The 18,641-nt window shown below is 43.1% G+C and overlaps 1 protein-coding gene across 3 annotated transcripts in view; it reads right to left on the bottom strand.

Annotated features, from left to right (window-relative positions):
• LOC122562558 (small G protein signaling modulator 1-like) overlaps positions 1 to 18,641 on the bottom strand; it is a 137,624-nt gene that overhangs the window by 56,256 nt on the left and 62,727 nt on the right. For all 3 annotated transcript variants that reach the window (XM_043715488.1, XM_043715489.1, XM_043715490.1), the window contains 4 exons: positions 10,902 to 11,064; positions 8,632 to 8,784; positions 5,204 to 5,271; positions 3,758 to 3,903 (listed from right to left, as the gene is read on the bottom strand). In XM_043715488.1, the coding sequence (XP_043571423.1) occupies positions 3,758 to 3,903; positions 5,204 to 5,271; positions 8,632 to 8,784; positions 10,902 to 11,064 (530 nt within the window). The remainder of the gene's footprint in view (positions 1 to 3,757; positions 3,904 to 5,203; positions 5,272 to 8,631; positions 8,785 to 10,901; positions 11,065 to 18,641) is intronic.

The following is an 18,641-nucleotide window of genomic DNA, read 5'->3' as shown; positions in this document are numbered from 1 at the left end:
AGGTAATTGGCCCTATACTGAATTGATACTGAGGAGAAAGACCATTGAGCCCACTTCAGCTACACCACTTGAAAAGTCCCTCCAGTTCCTTCCTTTTTTTTTTACAAATAGCAAATCCGATCTTTCTCTGTCATTAAATAACCTGGGATCTGAATTCGGTTGGAACGGGAGCCAAAAAGAACAATATTCCCTTTGTCTTATTGCCAAATATGTTTTTATAAACTTCTTTCTGCTTTCATAGCAATACTTCAGGAGACTGACCAATATCTTTTTTCCATTTTCTCTTTCTCAGGTAACTATTTTAAGTTTATTCACAGCTGAGGGCCAGATTATTAATTGGTAACGAAATTAAGAGTTGTGGGGAAAAGCAGAAAAATAGAATTGAAGATTATCAGTTCAGCCATGGTCTCATCGAATTGTGTTGTTGACTCAATGGGCAGAATGGCCTATTTCTGTTCTTACATCTAATGGTTTTACTCATTCTCCTCAAGAAATGTCAACGAACTCCACCCAATCAGCAGTCTGTAACACGGAATTCTAATTTCTAAGACCCTTTGTGTGATATTTCCTTATTGGCTTTTCAGTTCTCATTGTATTCATAACATTCTCATCACCTAATCTTCAAACGCTTAAATACAAACAGCTAACCTCTATTTACCTCATCATGGTGGTGTACTACAGTTCACTCAGGGGTTTGTGTTGCTCTGGTAATGTACATTTTTACCTCCATGCTGTAGCTCAGAGATATGGATGATGATGGTTTTGGGTCCAGCATCCTCTCCATCATATGATTGACCAGAAGTCTCTGTTTCTCTTACCATTTGCCATAGGCATGTGTTGGAAGGATTTTCAGGCTGATACTTAATCTCTTGACCACATTATAAATGGATCTTCCTTGGACATCAAGTCCTGGAGTAGGACTCAAATGCGGAGCTCACAGGCAGTGACACTAACCCAGGATGTCCGCCCCACCCCAACCCACCACGTTCACAGTAAGCCTTGACACTTGCTCCTCAAAGGAAAAATGCCTCCAGTTACTAGGGCAACAGCTGGTACAAGCCCTCTCGCATCCAAACACGTCACAACTCTCTGGAATTGACAGGGAATAGAGTTGAAGGGGTGAAGGAAGGAACTTTCTTAAAAATTAATGAATATTTCCAGCGATTCTTGTTAAATTTCTATTTATAGTCTGTGAATCAGCTTATTCCCAACAGTAATAACTACAGGAAACACTGACACCAGAAGGAGTTCATCAGGTCTCCTTACTGAGCAAGTGTGAATTATTAGTTCTTGTAGCTCTGGTGATAATAAAGAAGGGTTTCAACCATTCTCATTCATTAGTTAGCGAACAGCAGGGCATTACTAATAGGTAACTGGCATCAGGTCATGGGAAACGTGAAGTTGACATGATGAGATTGACTAACTGGCTGAAACCACAACTGATAATTCTACCTTAATGGAGGCAACAAATAATGAAAGCAGCTCATCGAGTCAGGGGTTACATGTGTCTTCACATGAGGAAAAAGTAATTTTAAACCACACACCCTGCTGTCCAAAAATAGGACAGTCTATCCAAAATTGTTTTTAACACTTCTTTTTCCTTCCCCTCCAGTCCTGAGGTCCTGAACATCCCATGCAGCAATCCATTCTGAAAACTAAAGAGTACATTTGTATTTCTAAACCAACCCCTGCAGTCCCCCATCATTAAGACATTTCAAAGTTCTTCACAGCCATTGAATGACTCTCTGTGCACTGTCACTGCTGTCATAAGAAAAATCTAGCAGCCAATTTCAGTCACAGCCAGATTCCAGGTCAGGAGAACAATGTCAGAAGAAAAATAAAGTGGATAGAAAAAAGATAAACTGGAACCTGACTCAGGTTGAAAACTCTGAATTTGAGTGTTGCTGAGAGACATGTTGTTGAAACTTTTTATCATCAGAACACATGCAAGAATGCCAAATTCCAAATGACCATAACAATTTATACAAGAGGAAAGGGTGTTGATTGGTTGGCATGGTGATCCTGACTGGCAAGACTCCATGGCAATGCCATGGCCAATCAACCAGCATCCTTTTCTCCCATAATACATTTGTGTGATTTTATTAAAATTCTTGCCTTTGTCCTAATGACTGTTTCAATAGCATATATCTCTTTTCAACCACAGTTGTGTACAAACAAGCAACTGTTAGCATAAGAATATGGAGCATGAATACACCATTTAGCCAATCAGGCTCTGCTGTCATTCAATACAATCACAACTGTAATTGACATCCATACTAGTTCCTGAGAGACATCTGTTTCCTCTTAGCCTTAAATATACTCAATGATGGTGTACTCACAACCCGCCAGGATGAGGACTTCCAAAGTTTCACAGCCCTTCAAGTGAAGAAAATTTTTTTCTCATTTCAATTCGGAATAATCAACCCCTTTATCCTTGAGGCCAGGGGAATTCAACCTGTCAAACCCCTACTCCTACATTCAACTGCAATCTAATGATCTCCTTGCTGAAAAGCTAATCAGGCACAGACAATAGGAGCATTTGGGCTGGGCAGAGCTGGAGCTGTGTTGCACTCCCCACCATTACAGATTTGAACAATTTACTGACTGACATTCAGCAGCTTGACTCACTAATGTGACTCACAGGCTGCTGTTACTCTTGGAAACTATAGGTGCAGAGTGAATCCACAGCCTCAAGGAGGAAGAAAGCTGGAAGGGAACAAAAGTTTTGAAAAGCTGCCCAGTCAGCCAGCTACTTTTGAGTCATATCATTTCCCACTCCCTCTGAAGAGGGAAAGCTCTGTACAAGCCTCAGTACAAGCGTAAGTGCAGGAAGCATGTTCCCAATGACCAGAACCAGAGTTCACAGTCTAAGGGAACTGGGTGGGCCATTTAGGACCAGGGCTGAGAAGTATCTTCACCCAGGTAATGGGTGAGCCTGTCTGGCACAGAAAGGGGATAAGGCTACAACAGTGGATCATTTCAAGAGGGAGTTAAATATCACTCTTAAGACTAGCGGAATCAAAGGGCATGGGGAGATAGCATGACTGGGTACTGAGTTGGATGATCAATCATAATCACACCAAGCCTACAAGACTATGGACCAAGTGCTAGAAAATGACATTAAAATAATTAGATGCTTGTTTTTGACTGGCGCAGACTCAAAGGGCTTTTCTTTCTGCTGTACTGTTAGAACTCTACTGAAGGAAGGAAGGAGCAGGCTGGAAAGGCCGAATGGCTTGGTCCAGCCCCTATTTTCTATGTTTGCAGATTTTTGACAGGTATCACGTCAAAATCCCAGAGAAACTTCAGCCCTCAGCTCCATCTCGGTGTGCGCGCGTGCGCGGGACGATGCCATCACATGACCTGAGGTTCCCCCCCCTACCAACCATTGGTCAGTCGACCCACCGCCCTCCGTGGCGGTTGGAAACTCTCGTGCGCGAGCTGGGTCACCATTTTGAAAAAAAATCTGCAACCGCCTTCTTTCTCTGTCTGTAACTACAGTGTCCGAGATACTAGAAAGCTCCACTGAAAAACAAAAGCCCCCAGTGAGTTTTACTGAAAGCTCCAGCCGTCTCTTCCTGAGATTGCTCGCCGCAATGTCCTGGACAGTTCAGGCCCGTTCTCGAGCGTCGGCCTCCAAAATGGCAGAAGGGAACGAGGAGATTTGATCAATGTGCTCCACTCACTCCCCGCCCGGTCATTTGCAGGACAGGCTCGGGCCCCTCAAAAAAAGGGAGGTAAACGTGACCCAACTCACACAAAGGGCAGGCCTCTTGGTGGGCGAGTCCTGGCGACAGTGGGCGCTGTGAATGCGATGCCTCTGGACCAACTCGTCCGCCGAAGGATCCGTCCAGAAATGGTCGGCTGTCTTCATCTTCGTGTACTCGAGGGCGCATGGCCCAACTGGAGGAAAGAGAGGAGAGCATGGTGTAGTCACAGCCATGAGATTCGGGTTCAGGCAAGAGGCGTCAAACCACCATTTTAACACTAGCATTTAATTATTTGCTCCATGACGAAGACAAATCGTTGCCAACGTTCTAATGTGGGTGTGCCGGAGTTGGACTGGAGTGGACGAAGTTAAAAATCACACAACACCAGGTCATCGCCCTGTTGGACTATAACCTGGTGTTGTGTGATTTTTAACTCTGCAAAAGCTCAAAGTTTAGCAGCATCAGTGGAGAGAAATCAGAGTTAACGTGTCGGGTCGAGTGACCCTTTCTCAACGTCTTCTGAGGAAAAGTCATTGAACAAGAAAGGTTAAGTCTGATTTCTCTCCACAGTTGCTGCCAGACTTGCTGAGCTTTTCCAGCAATTTCTGTTTTAGTTTCTGATTTACAGCATCCCCAGTTATATTTGGTTTTTAATTACTTGCTATTGTTTTGATTCACAATTAACCTAAAAATCCTCATCTGTAAAACCTAGGGAAATGCAATGTCTTGTCCTGGACATGGAGTTACTGATACAAACACACATGTGCACATACCACAGTACACAATACCACCTGATATGTGGGGCAAACAACAGCCTCTTCATCGCCAGTTATGCTTTCCAATTGTCATTTCTGTGATTCTAACTGGTATTCCAAATGCATTGCAGTAATGAATGGTCACTTTTCATACTAAAGATCATAATGGCATACATTTGAAAATAAAAACGAAACAAAATTTTTTAGCATCTTTTATGACATCGAGACCGTACCAAAAAAATGTTTGTAATGTTTACTGAGTTGGAAATATTGGTCAACATGCTAGGGAGAATTCCCCTGCTCTTCCTCACAATATTGCCAATCAGATCTTTAACTTGATCCAAAAGGTGGTAACCTCCGATCATACAACACTCACCTTGTACTGCACTGGAGCGTCAGCCTGCATGTTGTGCTCAAGTCTCTGCAGATCTGAAGTGAACATGTTCCCCACAGAGCCATGCTTGACATCCTCAAAATAATCACTTAAAAAGAGTATTTCAAACTATTTTAAAGTGATCAATTTTACCAATGCTTTGATTGTGGTGAATTAGGTAGGTGCCATGATGGGAGATTTCCTGTGTTAGAGGAATTAATGGCAACCACTAGCTAGTCATTTTTAATGACTATCTGAGCAACAGTAGCAGTTCTGTCTTGCTGGTGAACAAATATAAATGATCTTTTGCACAGCCTCCATCTGGCAGCCATTTTTGCTTCAATATAAAATTCTCCAGTGCTCACCTAACAGCGAGCCCAAAATCGGCCCGTCCACAGGGTCCATCATGAGAGCCTCCTTTTCATAGTATTTACTGAGGAGAGAAAAGATACAGAAAACATTTTTGATTGGCAAAATTTCTGTAGAGAACCCCCCCCCAAACCACCTTCTGAAGGCACCCATGTCTTCACTGGGATTATAGATTCTACGTTACACCCAAGTGACCCTTGTTTACCTGTCAGCTGGGATGGGTAGTGCCAGCAGGCTAATTGGCCATGGGTTGTACCCAATCGTGGCTTAGGTGTGCTCAGTAAGCAGAGAGGGAATGTAGTGTTGAGAGTGTAAAGCATCACGGACTAACAGCATGAGCAGTATTCAATGTGTTCTGTATCATGTCCACTGCATTGTTTGTAATTGTAACATTCAGCCCTAAGGAACAAATCTGCATCAATATTAATACGGATTTCACCCAACTCCAATTGCACAGCGCTCAGTATAACCAGAAGCTATTGTCACTTCAAGCATCTCAGTCAGAATTACCTGGTGACAGTAGATATGGGTGCTCCCAAACACAGACATTGTCCACCCGAAGTTCTGTTTCTGCTAAAGAATTTCTCCATTGGGGAAATACTTTACAGCAAAGCGATACATCAAAATTGGCTGGTTGTTTTCTTGTGATTGCCCCACAATGTGAAATTCTTGGAGGTGTGTGTTTGTTTCAGATCCTTGGGATGTATGTATGGTGCTTGCTTATGCCAACAAACTTGTTGAGAAAACTTAAAATAGGCTATTGCACTGCAGCTCCCATTTAGCTCTGGCAGAGCAGGAAACACTCCTGTTCTTCTTAGGTGCATTGGAAGGATGCACAAATTGATAATGAACCTGTTTGGCCTGGTGTGATACATTTTCCATAGTTATTAAGTCTTGAGGGAATTGAACCGGGGGCTCCTGGCCCAGACATAGGGAACACTACCTCGGCCCCTAAGAGCTTGAGGTGCAGGTACAGAAAGAGACAAATATGTCCAACTGTATCTCTGGACCATCTACTCAGGGGTAATTCAAGGAAGTCACTGGCCACCAGCACTGACAGAAAATGAAGCAAATCTCCCATCTACTGCCAATAATCACACTAGGGTTGCAACCCACTCCCGATTCGAGATTAAAATCTTTGCTCATGCTAAGGAAGATACAATGCAACAACCCACTGTCCCACAGGGTACTGATGTCCATGTCTTGCAGCTACACCAACAGAAGTCAATGTTGTACATCTCAAGAAGCCAGCTCAAGTCATCAGTACAGCAAAGGACATTTGTAACATCAGCATAGAGTGTATGCATTGTGTACCCCTGTCACTTGACACAAATATCGGTCATTTAGGCTGAGAGCAGATGCACTCCAAAGGTTTACAGCTCAGGATTAATGTATTGGAGTTGCCTTTGGACAAGGGAGCATACATTAAGGGCAAAAGAGGAATCAGTGGGAGAATAGGGCCCATTAAAGATAAATTTGGCCATTCAAGTGTGGAACCACAGGAGATGGATGAGATACTAAACAAATACTATGCTTCAATATTTACGGTGGAGAAGGACATGAAAGCTGAGGGAACTTAGGGAAATAAGTAGTGATGACATGAAAGAGTTCATATTACAGAAGAGTAGATACTGGAGATCTTAAACTGCATAAAGGTAGATAAATCATTGAGACCTGTTCAGGTGTTTCCCAGAACTTTGTGGGAAGCTAGGGAAGGGATTGCTGAGCCCCTTGCTGAGATGTTTGCATCACTGCTAGCTACAGTTGAGGTACCGGAAGACTGGAGGTTGACTAATGTGCTGTTATTTAAAGGCTGTACGGAAAAGTCAGGAAATTATCTACTGGTGAGTCTTAAGTCAGTGGTGGGTAAGTTGTTGGAGGGGATTCTCAGGTACAGAATTTGCATGCATTTGGAAAGGCAGAGGTTGATTAAGGATAGTCAGACTGGTTTTGTGCATGGGAAATCATGCCTCACTAACTTTATTGAGTTTTTTTGAAGAGGTGACAAAGAAGATTGATGAAGGCAGAACAGTAGACATTGTCCATATGCACCTCAGCAAAGCATTTGACAAGGTTCCGCATGGTGGACTGGTTAGTAAGGTTAGATTACATGGGATTCATTTGGAGCTAGCCAACTGGATACAAAATTGGCTTGAAAAGGAGTCAGAGGGTAGTGGCGGAGGGTTGCTTTTTGGACTGGAGGCCTATGCCCTGCGGTGTGCCTCAAGGATCAATGCTAGATCAACTGCTTTTTCTCATTTATATAAATGATTTAAATATGAGTATAGGAGGTATGGTTAGTAGCTTTGCAGGTGACACCAACATAGGTGGTGTAGTGGACAGTGAAGAAGCGTACAATGGAACCTCAATCAGATGGGTCAAGGAGTGATGGATGGAGTTTAATTTAGATAAATGTGAGGTGCTGCATTTGGATAAGGAGAACAAGGACAGGACTTGTACAGTTAATGGTAGTGCCCTGGGGAGTGTTGCTGAACAAAAAGACCACGGGGTCCAGGTGTATTGTCCTTGAAAATGGAGTTGCAGTTAGACAGGGTGGTGAAGATGGCATTCGGCACTTTTGGCTTCATTGGTCATGACATTGAGAAGAGGAGTTGGGATGTCATCTTATAGCTGTACAGGATATTGGTGAGGCCACTTTTGGAATACTGCATACAATTCTGGTCACCCTTCTATAGGAAGGATGTTGTTAAACTTGAGGGGGTGCACAAAAGATTTACAAGTATGCTTAGAGTTTCAGCTATAGGGAGAGGCTGAATAGGCTGAGGATTTTTCCCTGGAGCATCAAAGACTGAAGGGTGACCTTATAGAGGTTTATAAAATCCTGAGGGATATGGATAGGGAAAATAGCCAAAGTCTTTTTCCTCAGATGGGGGAGTCTAAAATTAAGGACATAGGTTTAAGGTGAGGGGGGAAACATTTTAAAAGGACCTGGGGGGTAACTTTTTCACACAGAGTGGTGTGTTTATGGAATGCCAGAGGAAGTTGGCGAGGTGGGTATAATTACACAATTTAAAAGATATCTGGATGGGTATATGTCAGGAAGGGTTTAGAGGAATATGGACCAAATGCTGGCAAATGGGACTAGGTCAGGTTGGGATGTCTGTTCAGTGTGGATGAGTTGGACCGAAGGGTCTGTTGTTGTGCTGTATGACTCTACAACTGGAAGAACAAAGAGACAACATCCTAAGCACACGAACGGAGTAATGTTCGTCTCCACAGCCCCTCTCGTAATCCAGCAAATAATCTAAATTTGGAAAAAGTCAAGTAAAACCATTCTGTACATAAAGGGTCACCATTGTGTCACCATTAGGAATAGCACTGCTCAGCAGTCCAACTCAGTTTTCTATCGAAAGAAAGGGCCCTATTTATTTCAAAGGCACAGTTGAAACAGCTCAGTACCAACCTACTGTTCTCCACAAGGTGCTGCACAATTTTGTCCAGAACTTTCTCGAAGAGGGCAGTGCGGATCCACAGATGTTTGACAGCTTGAGCAGACAGATGAGGCACCTTCTGAGATTTGCGAACATGCTCTTGTGGGGCTGCACCTTGGCTCCTCCTGTGGATATAAACAGCATATTTTCAGGATGGAGTCCCTGGTAGTGGAGAGTCCAACAGGCCAACTTCAACCTACAGCTAGTTTTTTCTGTCACAACTTTATCATGCCAGGGGACTTTGCAGAATAAAGTTATGACACTAAATGCTTGGACAGAGAGGTAAGTTTTAAGGAGCATCTTAAAAGAGAGAGAGGTGGAGAAATACAGGGAGAGAACTTCAGAGATTAGGGCCTGTGGCAGCTACAGTCTCAATCTGAATGGAACCCATTTGTGTTGCACACTTTTACAGTATTTCTGAATGCCATATTCCACGATTCATATCTTTGAGTAAAGACCTTTAAGTCAACTTCCCTTCTCAACCTGATTTCCCAAACTGTGTGCACAGCACAAACAGCAGCTTCCAATAATTGCAGACCAAGCCGTCACCAAAATAGGCAGAACTCTAGTCTAAGGCAGCAATGTTGGCACTGGAGAACTTCACCCCCTTACCTACTCTACACAGGAATCCAGAGGGAATGTGACATTTTATAAAAACGGAAGTGGACAACATGTTCATTTCTAGCACTCAATACTAGGCTGGGTTTTAAACATCGCCAGTGGGTGGGGTTGGGGGAAAGGTAAGGAGTGATGTGATCTGTTCATCACCTACCCTCTCACTGACCTGTCATTTTACTTGGGGAGGGTGTGTGTCTGTGTGTGCGCACACATGCGCGCGCACGCATGGGGAGAACACCTGAGGCAGCTTGCCCATTCTTGGACCCACTGAAGCTCTTAATTAAGGACGACTTTAGGGTCTCATCACTGGGCGTTATTTTACCCTGTGGCAAGGGTCAGCACAAGCTATGCTTCAGCTACACAGGCAGATTGTGGATTTCCTGGGCTCATCGGAGGCCTTGTCTCACATTATCATACTCCTCCCCTCCTGACTTGCACTGGCCCCTTCCCCTCACCCCAACAACCCAGGTTGGATGATACATCAATCTCCAGGCTAAAGACAGAGCCCAGGACCATGTTTCAAATGTGGGGCTCTTGCCATGCAGTGCTAGTGTTCCTAACCCTGAGCTGGGAAGCCTAAATTCAAGTTGTACTTGCATGAGTCATAATATTCCTGGACAGGTTGAATAAAAATGTCTCTTCGTGAAACTTTAAGCCTTGCCTTAAAGCGATTAACAATGGTCTTCACAGGTTGTGGGTGAGAACTGTGCCCCCCTCCCCCTTAAAATTCAGTACATTGAAAATATAGCACAGAAATAAAACCAGACTTTATGCTCTACCTAATCATTCTCCGAGTTAAGCTTCATCTCACCGTCTCTATATCTTTTTATTCTTGTCTCCCACACTTAGATCCCTTTAACTGCGTCAATGCTGTTCACTGCGTATGGTGACAAGTTCCATATTCTCATCTTTCTCTGGCTGAAAGGTTTATCATAGAATCATACAGTACAGGAGAGATCCAGCAAGTCTGTACCAACGACAATAGACTAAATCTACACTAGTTCCACCTTCCTGCACGAGGCCCATACTTTTGAATGTATGACATTTTATAAATCTACAGCTTTTTTTAACCCCCAGTTTAGCATCAGCAGCATGAGTGCTTAAATTTTCAAAATTCGGGAAACATTCTTTTAAAAGAAACAATTTTACCAGTGAGGATTTATATCAGAGGATTTGTCCTAGTTTGAGATGTTTTGAAAGTGATTTGGTGAAACTAGGACCATTTTGCAAAAGTTGAAAGAGTTCTGAAAAACAGCAGGAGGTTCTTATTTTGCTCAAGATAAGAATTGGTTACTCCTGAAATCCCTACTGGATTTATTTGGGTCCATTTTTAATAGTTCTGCTGTCAGCCATATCTATTTTACATTGTGCCCTTTAAGAATTTTGGAGGCCTCTCTTTTCCAGTGGATTAAAAGAACCTCTGACAATTATTCCAATTAAATTTCTTCTGCCAAAGGACAACACAAATTCCTTTCAGGTACATGGGAGCAGATCCTTTAAGTTGTTGCCTCTGTGGAACCATGCATTTAAAGAAGTTTCTCACAGACTCAAGAAAATACTTCAGGGGCTCTTGGCCCCAGCTTGCCCAATCTTCTCTGATGTGTCCTCCACATAAGTGTGTTACCTGCTGTCAATTAGCTGCTCCAGTTCTTGCACCTTCCTGCACAGCTCCTCAGCCAAAGGAAAGGTCTTTGCCACCTTCATGAACAAGGCGGCTATTTTGTTACTCCGGAGGAAGCCAGCCGCCCTTCGCTTGAGTCCATGCAACACACACGCTTCCACAGCAGCTGGGGAAAAGGAAGAGGACAGAGAGAGAAAGTGGGGGAGAGAGAGAGAGAGAGAGAACACTGCGGATGAGGCGGTAAATGGAGCAACATCGACAGCGACATCAACGCTATTAACAGTTCACCTCTATTTTCCATTAAAAAGTCAGTCCTATGCCACACCTTCAACTAAGAGTTACCAATTCTTGTTGTGTCAACTCCTGAAGGCTTCACTGCATGACCTCTCACCTCACCTGGTTAAACTTGCTCTGTCTGCCTCTGTGAACAACAAAAGGGACCAAAGATGTAAAAGTCCGTGTGGGTTTTCTCCCTTCGGTGTACTGCAACAGTATCCAGTAGAATCTTTAATACGTGGATACTCCACATCAACCCTGGGAGACTGATCACCCTCTCTCCCAATTTCTGGAGGTTTCAGTCCTACAGATTTAAAAGCCACATTTTATCTTAAAAATTAATTTTCAGGATGTTGCCAATGTTGGCAAGGTAGAGTCTAGAGTGTGGTACTAGAAAAGCACAGCAGGTCAAAATAAGATTCCTGATGAAGGGCTTATGCCCAAAACTCGATTCTCCTGCTAGTTGGATGCTACCTGATCTGCTGTGCTTTTCCAGCACAACACTCTCGACTCTGATCTCCAGCATCTGCAGTGTTCACTTTCTCCCAGACTGGTTAAGGACAGTGGATTTCTTTCCCAAAGGTCATTGGAACTTCAGTGTCTGATTGCATTGTACTATCTCTGAGATCCCATCACTGCAGTAGAAATCAAACTCAATATTCACAACCTTTCCACACATCACACAGCTTGATCTCTTGTTAAACTAGCATTACCGAGTCAGCCATTTTGAAAACAGCTGGCCCATAATGCACTTGACATCATATCACAAGAGTATGAAAAAAGATTCAGGCAAAACATCAAAGGTTTAGGTTTGAATGATTCCTTATGTTGTTATTTTCCTTAAGTGTAAATTTCAATATTTACATCACAGTGTCACAATCAGGACGATTTTATTTTAATTCGCTCATGGGATGTAGCAGCACTGGCTAAGCCAGCATTTATTGCCCAACCCTTTTAACCCAGAGGGCAGTCAAGAGTCAACGACATCACTGTAGGTCTGAAGTCACACATAGGCCTGGCCAGGTAAAGACAAAAGATTTCCTTCCCTCAAGGATATTAGTGAATTGGAAGCACTTGAACGATCAATCTACAGTGATGCTTTTCAGACTTAGAAATGATCAGAAGAATGGAAACAAGCCATTTGATCCTACAACCCATATATCACTGTTCATGCTCCACGTGATCTCTAACCATTCCCCAACCGAAGCCTCCTTATCTAACCTCATCAAATGCTCGTCTTAGGTACAAGTCCTTTTCCAGAGAGTTCAGCACAACTGATACTGCAGTGCAGTACTGAAAGGATGCAGCAGTGTGGAGGTACTGCCCTGAAGGTGGGATGAAAAATCTCCACTCTGTTTCTTTCAAGTGGACCCAAAAGAATCTATGGTACTCTTTTGAAGAAGAGCAGGGGAATTCTCCTTATTTGATTCTCAGTTGGTATCACAGTTGATTATCTGATCATTTCCATATTGTTGTTGTCTATTGGGTTTCCAATCACTACATTTCAGATTATAGTTAACTGTGAAGCACTTTGGGATATCTAATGGTGATGAACAAACAATATGTAAGTGCACAAATTTCTTCTTAACATATCTTGGCCATTTCTTCCTCCTTCAAGTATCTATCAAATTTCCTCTTGCATAAACTATTTGCTTCAACCACTTCCTGTGGTAGCAAATTTCCACATCACTCTCTGTGTGAAGAAATTCCTCTTGGATTTATTAGTGACTGTCTACATTTACATTGCTTTGTTCTGGTCTTGTATGCAATTACAAACATATTTTCTAAGTCTAAGCTAAAACCTCTCATCATGTTGAGGAATTCTATCTCGGCATCTTTCAGTCTTCTGAGAAAAAGCCCCAAGTTAGTTCAATCTTTTTTCTTATATGGCAAATAGAGCAGTACTCAGGGCTTCTTCCCAGCCTCATTTCACACTAATCACACAACCGGAGAGTTGGACTCTCTGGAGACCCAAAACAGTTGACATGGCAACACCATGGAAATAACAGACACTGCTGTTGAAGTAACATCTGAAGCAATATCGAAAGAGCTATTCCTCCTTATTAAAGTTTCCATGATTTATGAAGAAATAAAACTAAGAAATAAGAGAAGACCATTCCTCCTACTCCCTCAAGGCTACTCCACCATTCAGTTAGATCATGTCTGATTTCATCTTTGCCTCAGTGTCGCTTTTCCACCTATTACCCAAACCCTGATTCCCCGATAGTAATCTGTCTACCTCAGTTTAGAATGTAACCTCTACAGCTGTCTGTGTAGAAAATTCCAAAGATACCCAACCGTCTGAGAGAGGATACTCTTCAACTCCATCCTAAATGAGCAACCTTTTGCTCTGAAATCATCCCCCTAGGAGAGAGGCACCTGTTCAGCATCTCCACTGTCAAGCCTCCTTATAACATTATCATATGATATACCTACATTATTCAGTGTACTTGCCGCTTAATGTATTTACACACGGCAAAATCCACTGTTTAACTTGTTTAAGCTTTCTGTCCTGCTGTTTAAGTAGGTACTAATAGCAATTTTGGGACAATCAATGGGAGATAGTAATAATGTGACTATGATAGTAATCCAGAACACAGGCTCGTGTTCTGGGGACATGGAATCAAATCCTACTATGGCAAACGTGAAATTTGAGTTCAATCAAAGTCTGGAATTACAAGCTGACTGTAAGTAGCCATTATTATGCATATCTATCTGGTACACTAATGGCCTTTATGAAAGATCATCTCCCAAGAAGGTGGTCGTGGTGAGCAGCCTTCTTGAATCATTGCAGTCTCTGCATGGTATAGGAACATGACGCAGGAGGGAGTTCCAAGAATTTGACTCTGCAACACTGAAGGAAAGGTGATTGTATCGTGAGTGGCTTGGAGGGGAATTTGCAGGTAGTGGTTTTCCCATGTATCTACTGTCCTTGTCCTTCTAGATGGTAGAGGTCGAAGCTTCAGGTCACATTAAACTGTTGCTTGTGCAAGCTTCTTGTGTGCAGATTGGTTTTTCCAATTTCAAGAATAGCTGCACACCAGAATTGGTTGTGAAGCATTTTGGGATATCTTGAGGATGTGAAAGGCACTATATAAATGTAAATCTTCCTTTTTATGAGATTAGATTACTTACAGTGTGGAAACAGGTTCTTTGGCCCAACAAGTCCACACCGAACCTCCGAAGAGCAATGCACACAGACCCATCCCCCTACATTTACCCCTTCACCTAACACTACGTGCAATTTAGCATGGCCATTTCCCCTTTCTGCACATTTTTGGACTGTGGGAGGAAACCGGAGCACCCGGAGGAAACTCATGCAGACACGGGGAGAACGTGCAAACTCCACATAGATAGTTGCCTGAGGTGGGAATTGAACCTGGGTCTCTCGCGCTGTGAGGCAGCAGTGCGAACCACTGTGCCACCATGCCACCCACGTGTAGAGAGGGGCATTTCGAGAGGGGCATTTCAAGAGTGACAAATACCAGTGGTGGCATAGGGTACACTGTACAGGATGCCATGTTTGAAAACACTGGGTAAGAGTGAAAACTCCCCAGCTCCTGCTGGGCATTTTAAAATCAAGCTTCAGTTTCTCTTCAGAGTCAGCTTTAACCTTGGCCAACAGTGTGAAATGGGACAATACTGGATCAGTTGCCGAGAAACAATCCACTCCATGCCCATCTCCACCTCGCCTTTCCCCAAGATGAACAGGTAGAAGATAGTTTGGGGCAGTGGGGTCAGCTGAATCTAAATGGAACATGATCATGAGTAGGCCATTCTATCCCTCGAGCAGTTCCACCATTGAATGAGATCATGGTTAATCTGTGGCCTAAATTCATACACCTGCTTTTGGCCCATATCCCATATTACTTTTGCTTAATAAAAGATAATTTGATCCAGCATCCACTGTCAGAGTCCCAAACTACTACTACCCTTTGTGTGTAGAAGTGTTTCCTAACATCTCTCCTAAATGGTCTGGCCTTAGTTCTCAGACTATGCCCCCTAGTTCTCGAACCGCCAACCAATGTAAACAGTTTACCTAACTTGTCTTTGTTTTTGCTTTACTTTATCGTTGAGTTAAAATTGCACTCCTAGTTTAGCATGTAGCAGACGAGAGCAGAGTGAGTGTCTGAGCACGTAGATACAGAAACTCTTTCTTGGCTGGGAGGACAAGATTTATAGTCCGTGATGTTAACTGGGCTATAGCCTAGTCAATACTTTGCCTACTAGCTATTTGGGATTGATTGCTACAGAATAAACTGCAGCCTTGAAATAAGATCTGGTGAGACATGAGATAATATAACAAATTTAAAGGTGCTCCTGGAAGGAACAGGCGAGGAGCAGCAATCAGAATTGGAGAGAGAATATGTTGAATTATCAATTTGTGAGCAGGAAGCAGAATTAGATGAGCAATCTGCACATCTCCATCTAAACCTCCTTCTGCACTATCTCCATAGCAACAGTCAGCCTGAGCCTGCTCCTGATAAACAATGCTTGCAGACTGAGCTCTTGTAGATAACTACACAGCTCCCTATCTCTGTCATATCCAATCTTCTCACTTCATCAATTTCCAACCTAGTCATTTCCACCTTAACCCCTTCATGAACCAAGGAGAGGCAGTGCATAGTGGTAATGTCACTGGACTAGGAATCCAGAATCCCAGGTTAATATTCTGGGGAAATGGTTTCAAAATTTGAATTCAATAAAAATCTGGAATTAAAGCTGGCTTAAAGGCAACTGTATAACGACTAATGATTGTTGTCAAAATCCATCTGGTTCATAATGGCCTAAATGTGACTCCAGATCCACAGCAATATGGTTGGTTCTGAACTGCCCTCTGGACAATTAGGGTTGGACAACAAATGCTGACCGAACCAGTGACACCCACATCTCAAGAATGAATGGAAATAAAAGCTGCTTCTTAGTTGGACCAGTGTGTGGGTGACTGTTGAGAATGTTGAAGGGGTGAAAGTTACAGCCTCAATATTAATTTCCACATAATGGGCAGAAAAGACTTGGGATTAAGGGGATGTGACATGCCCCCACCTTCCCATACACACACGTCTGCCTGACCCCATTAGCTGTTTTACAGCACCAAACATCAGAGAGACTTGATTGTCCATTCTTCCCCCACCCCTCTTAATCAGTTTGTCCTTGTCTTCCTGGTTGCAATCCTGCTGCTAATCTACAAACAGTTAATTCCACAGTTTCTGCCTCCCTCTATCACCTGTTCACTCATCACTCAGTCATTCAGAGGGAACTGTCTTCATCCACTCACTTTGTCAAATCAACAAAAGGTGAGAAAATGCAGAGCACGCACATCACCAACCGCATTCATCCCAACTTGGGTAGATCCCGTGATTGGAGATCCAAACTCAGGTTGGACTGGAAAAGAGCTCCTGCCCTTTTTGCTCACTGGAATAAGACCATTAGACATAGGAGCGGAAGTAAGGCTATTTGGCCCATTGAGTCCACTCTGCCATTCAATCATGGCTGATGGGCATTTCAATGCAACGTACCCACACTCTCCCTGTATCCCTTATTCCTTGCAAGATTAAGAATTTACAACCTCTGCCTTGAAGACATTCAATGTCCTGGCCTCCACTGCGCTCTGTGGCAATGAATTCCACAGGCCTACCACTCTCTAGCTGAAGAAATGTGACCAACTGGAAGCCTCAGACTCTATCCAAACAAAAATATGGGTTAGCGAGTTTTGAGAAGATTTGTAGCTCGGTTGAGGTTCTGGATGTAGGTTTACTTGCTGAGCTGGAAGGTTCATTTTCAGACATTTCGTCACCATACTAAGTAACATCTTCAGTTAGCCTCTGGACGAAGCACTGCTGCTGATTCTTGCTTTCTATTTGTATGTTTGGGTTTCTTTGGGTTGGTGATGTCAGTTCTCAGGGTAAAGCCCCCTGAGAAAAAGAACAGGAAATGACATAATCAACCCAAAGAAACCCAAACATATAAATAGAAAGCAGGAATCATCAGCAGTGCTTTGTCCGGAGGGTCACTGAAGATGTTACCCAGAATGGTGACAAAACGTCTGAAAATGAACCTTCCAGCTCAGCGAGCAAACCTACATCCACAAACATGCGTCTATAACACAATACCACCTCAATGTAGCCCCCTTGATAGTAAAGGCCAGAAAGAAGAGTTGGGGGGAGGCCAGAGGCCAATGCTGTTCTGGGGGTTAGTACAACCAGTCATTGGACAAAAAGAAGGCAAGCCATCTCACGCTGAATTGACCAGAACCAATCTGTGAGAGTTTGATTTTGATATTGCTGATTCATCCACATGTTTGGGAGCACTGCTGTGATCAACTGTCTAATTAACATTGTCCATCTGGAACCTCTAAAAGTCGTTACTCATTCCTGGCCACCTCTGAGTCACCCCCTTCCTGCTAAAATCCACTCAGATCTAAACTAGGTGTCAGCCAAACAAGACAGCTGAATCTAACCATGTCTCCAACTCTTATTAGCTTTATCCTTTCCTCAAAAAACTCCTGATGCTGAGCTTTTTGAGGATAGGATAAAAGGAAGATTTGCATTGACATAACACCTTTCATAACCTCAGGCTTAGCCCAAAACACTTTACAACCAGTGAATAATTTCTGAAGTATAGCAGTATTGTAATGTTGAATACACGAACAATTAGTACATAGCAAGATCTCAGTAGCTGCACTTTGAAAATGATATGTTTCCATGATGCTAAGTGAGCGATAAACACTGGTCAGGGCAATCATGTGAAACTCCTCTGCTCTCCTTGAAAATAGTGCTATGTCCATCCAAGGGGTCAGACTGAGTATCACTTTTATGCCACATCCCCAAGATAGCACCTCACATTACAGCACTCCCTCAGCACTGCACTGAGAGCATCATTTCCAGAGTAAGATTTGAACCCATATCCTTTTGGCTTTAAGGCAGGAGTGCTACTAATTAAGTTATTGAGAAGGCAAGTGGGTGATGTGTACCAAATACACTTTATGACAATGTTCTGAAACTTTGTACAATGCTCACACACACTCAGATGGCTGCACACCCTCCAGCATGTAACCTACAAACACAACAAGCCAAGACAGCTGCCTAATTACAGATCTTGCAATAACTGAGATGTAGTAGCAATTTTGCCCATGAGGAGGTTCCGTTGGATGGTGAAGTTATCAGTTTGAAATCCAGTGCTGAAAATGTTTGTTTGGACTGATTCACACGCAAATTACAGATTGAAAAAAAACACTGCTCAGAATCCTGCAAAGATCAATTTTCCATCAGCAAAGGTCACTGACCATAGCAATCACTTTAAAATTTTTAGTCAATGGGATTGGAACAGTAAGGAACAGCTATGTACCGATTAAACCTCATACTTGTCTAAGGGGATGGTGCTCTGAACAGAACAGTGCACCAGCCCAGACACATGCATCACACTCAGACACACACACACTGCCTTTAGTAACCTCACCCCCCCCCC

The sequence above is a fragment of the Chiloscyllium plagiosum genome, chromosome 25 (genome assembly GCF_004010195.1).
Source record: "Chiloscyllium plagiosum isolate BGI_BamShark_2017 chromosome 25, ASM401019v2, whole genome shotgun sequence".
Taxonomy (NCBI): Eukaryota; Metazoa; Chordata; class Chondrichthyes; order Orectolobiformes; family Hemiscylliidae; genus Chiloscyllium; species Chiloscyllium plagiosum.
The sequence above is the reverse complement of the archived record's forward strand: the minus strand, read 5'-3'. Positions and strand labels throughout refer to the sequence as shown.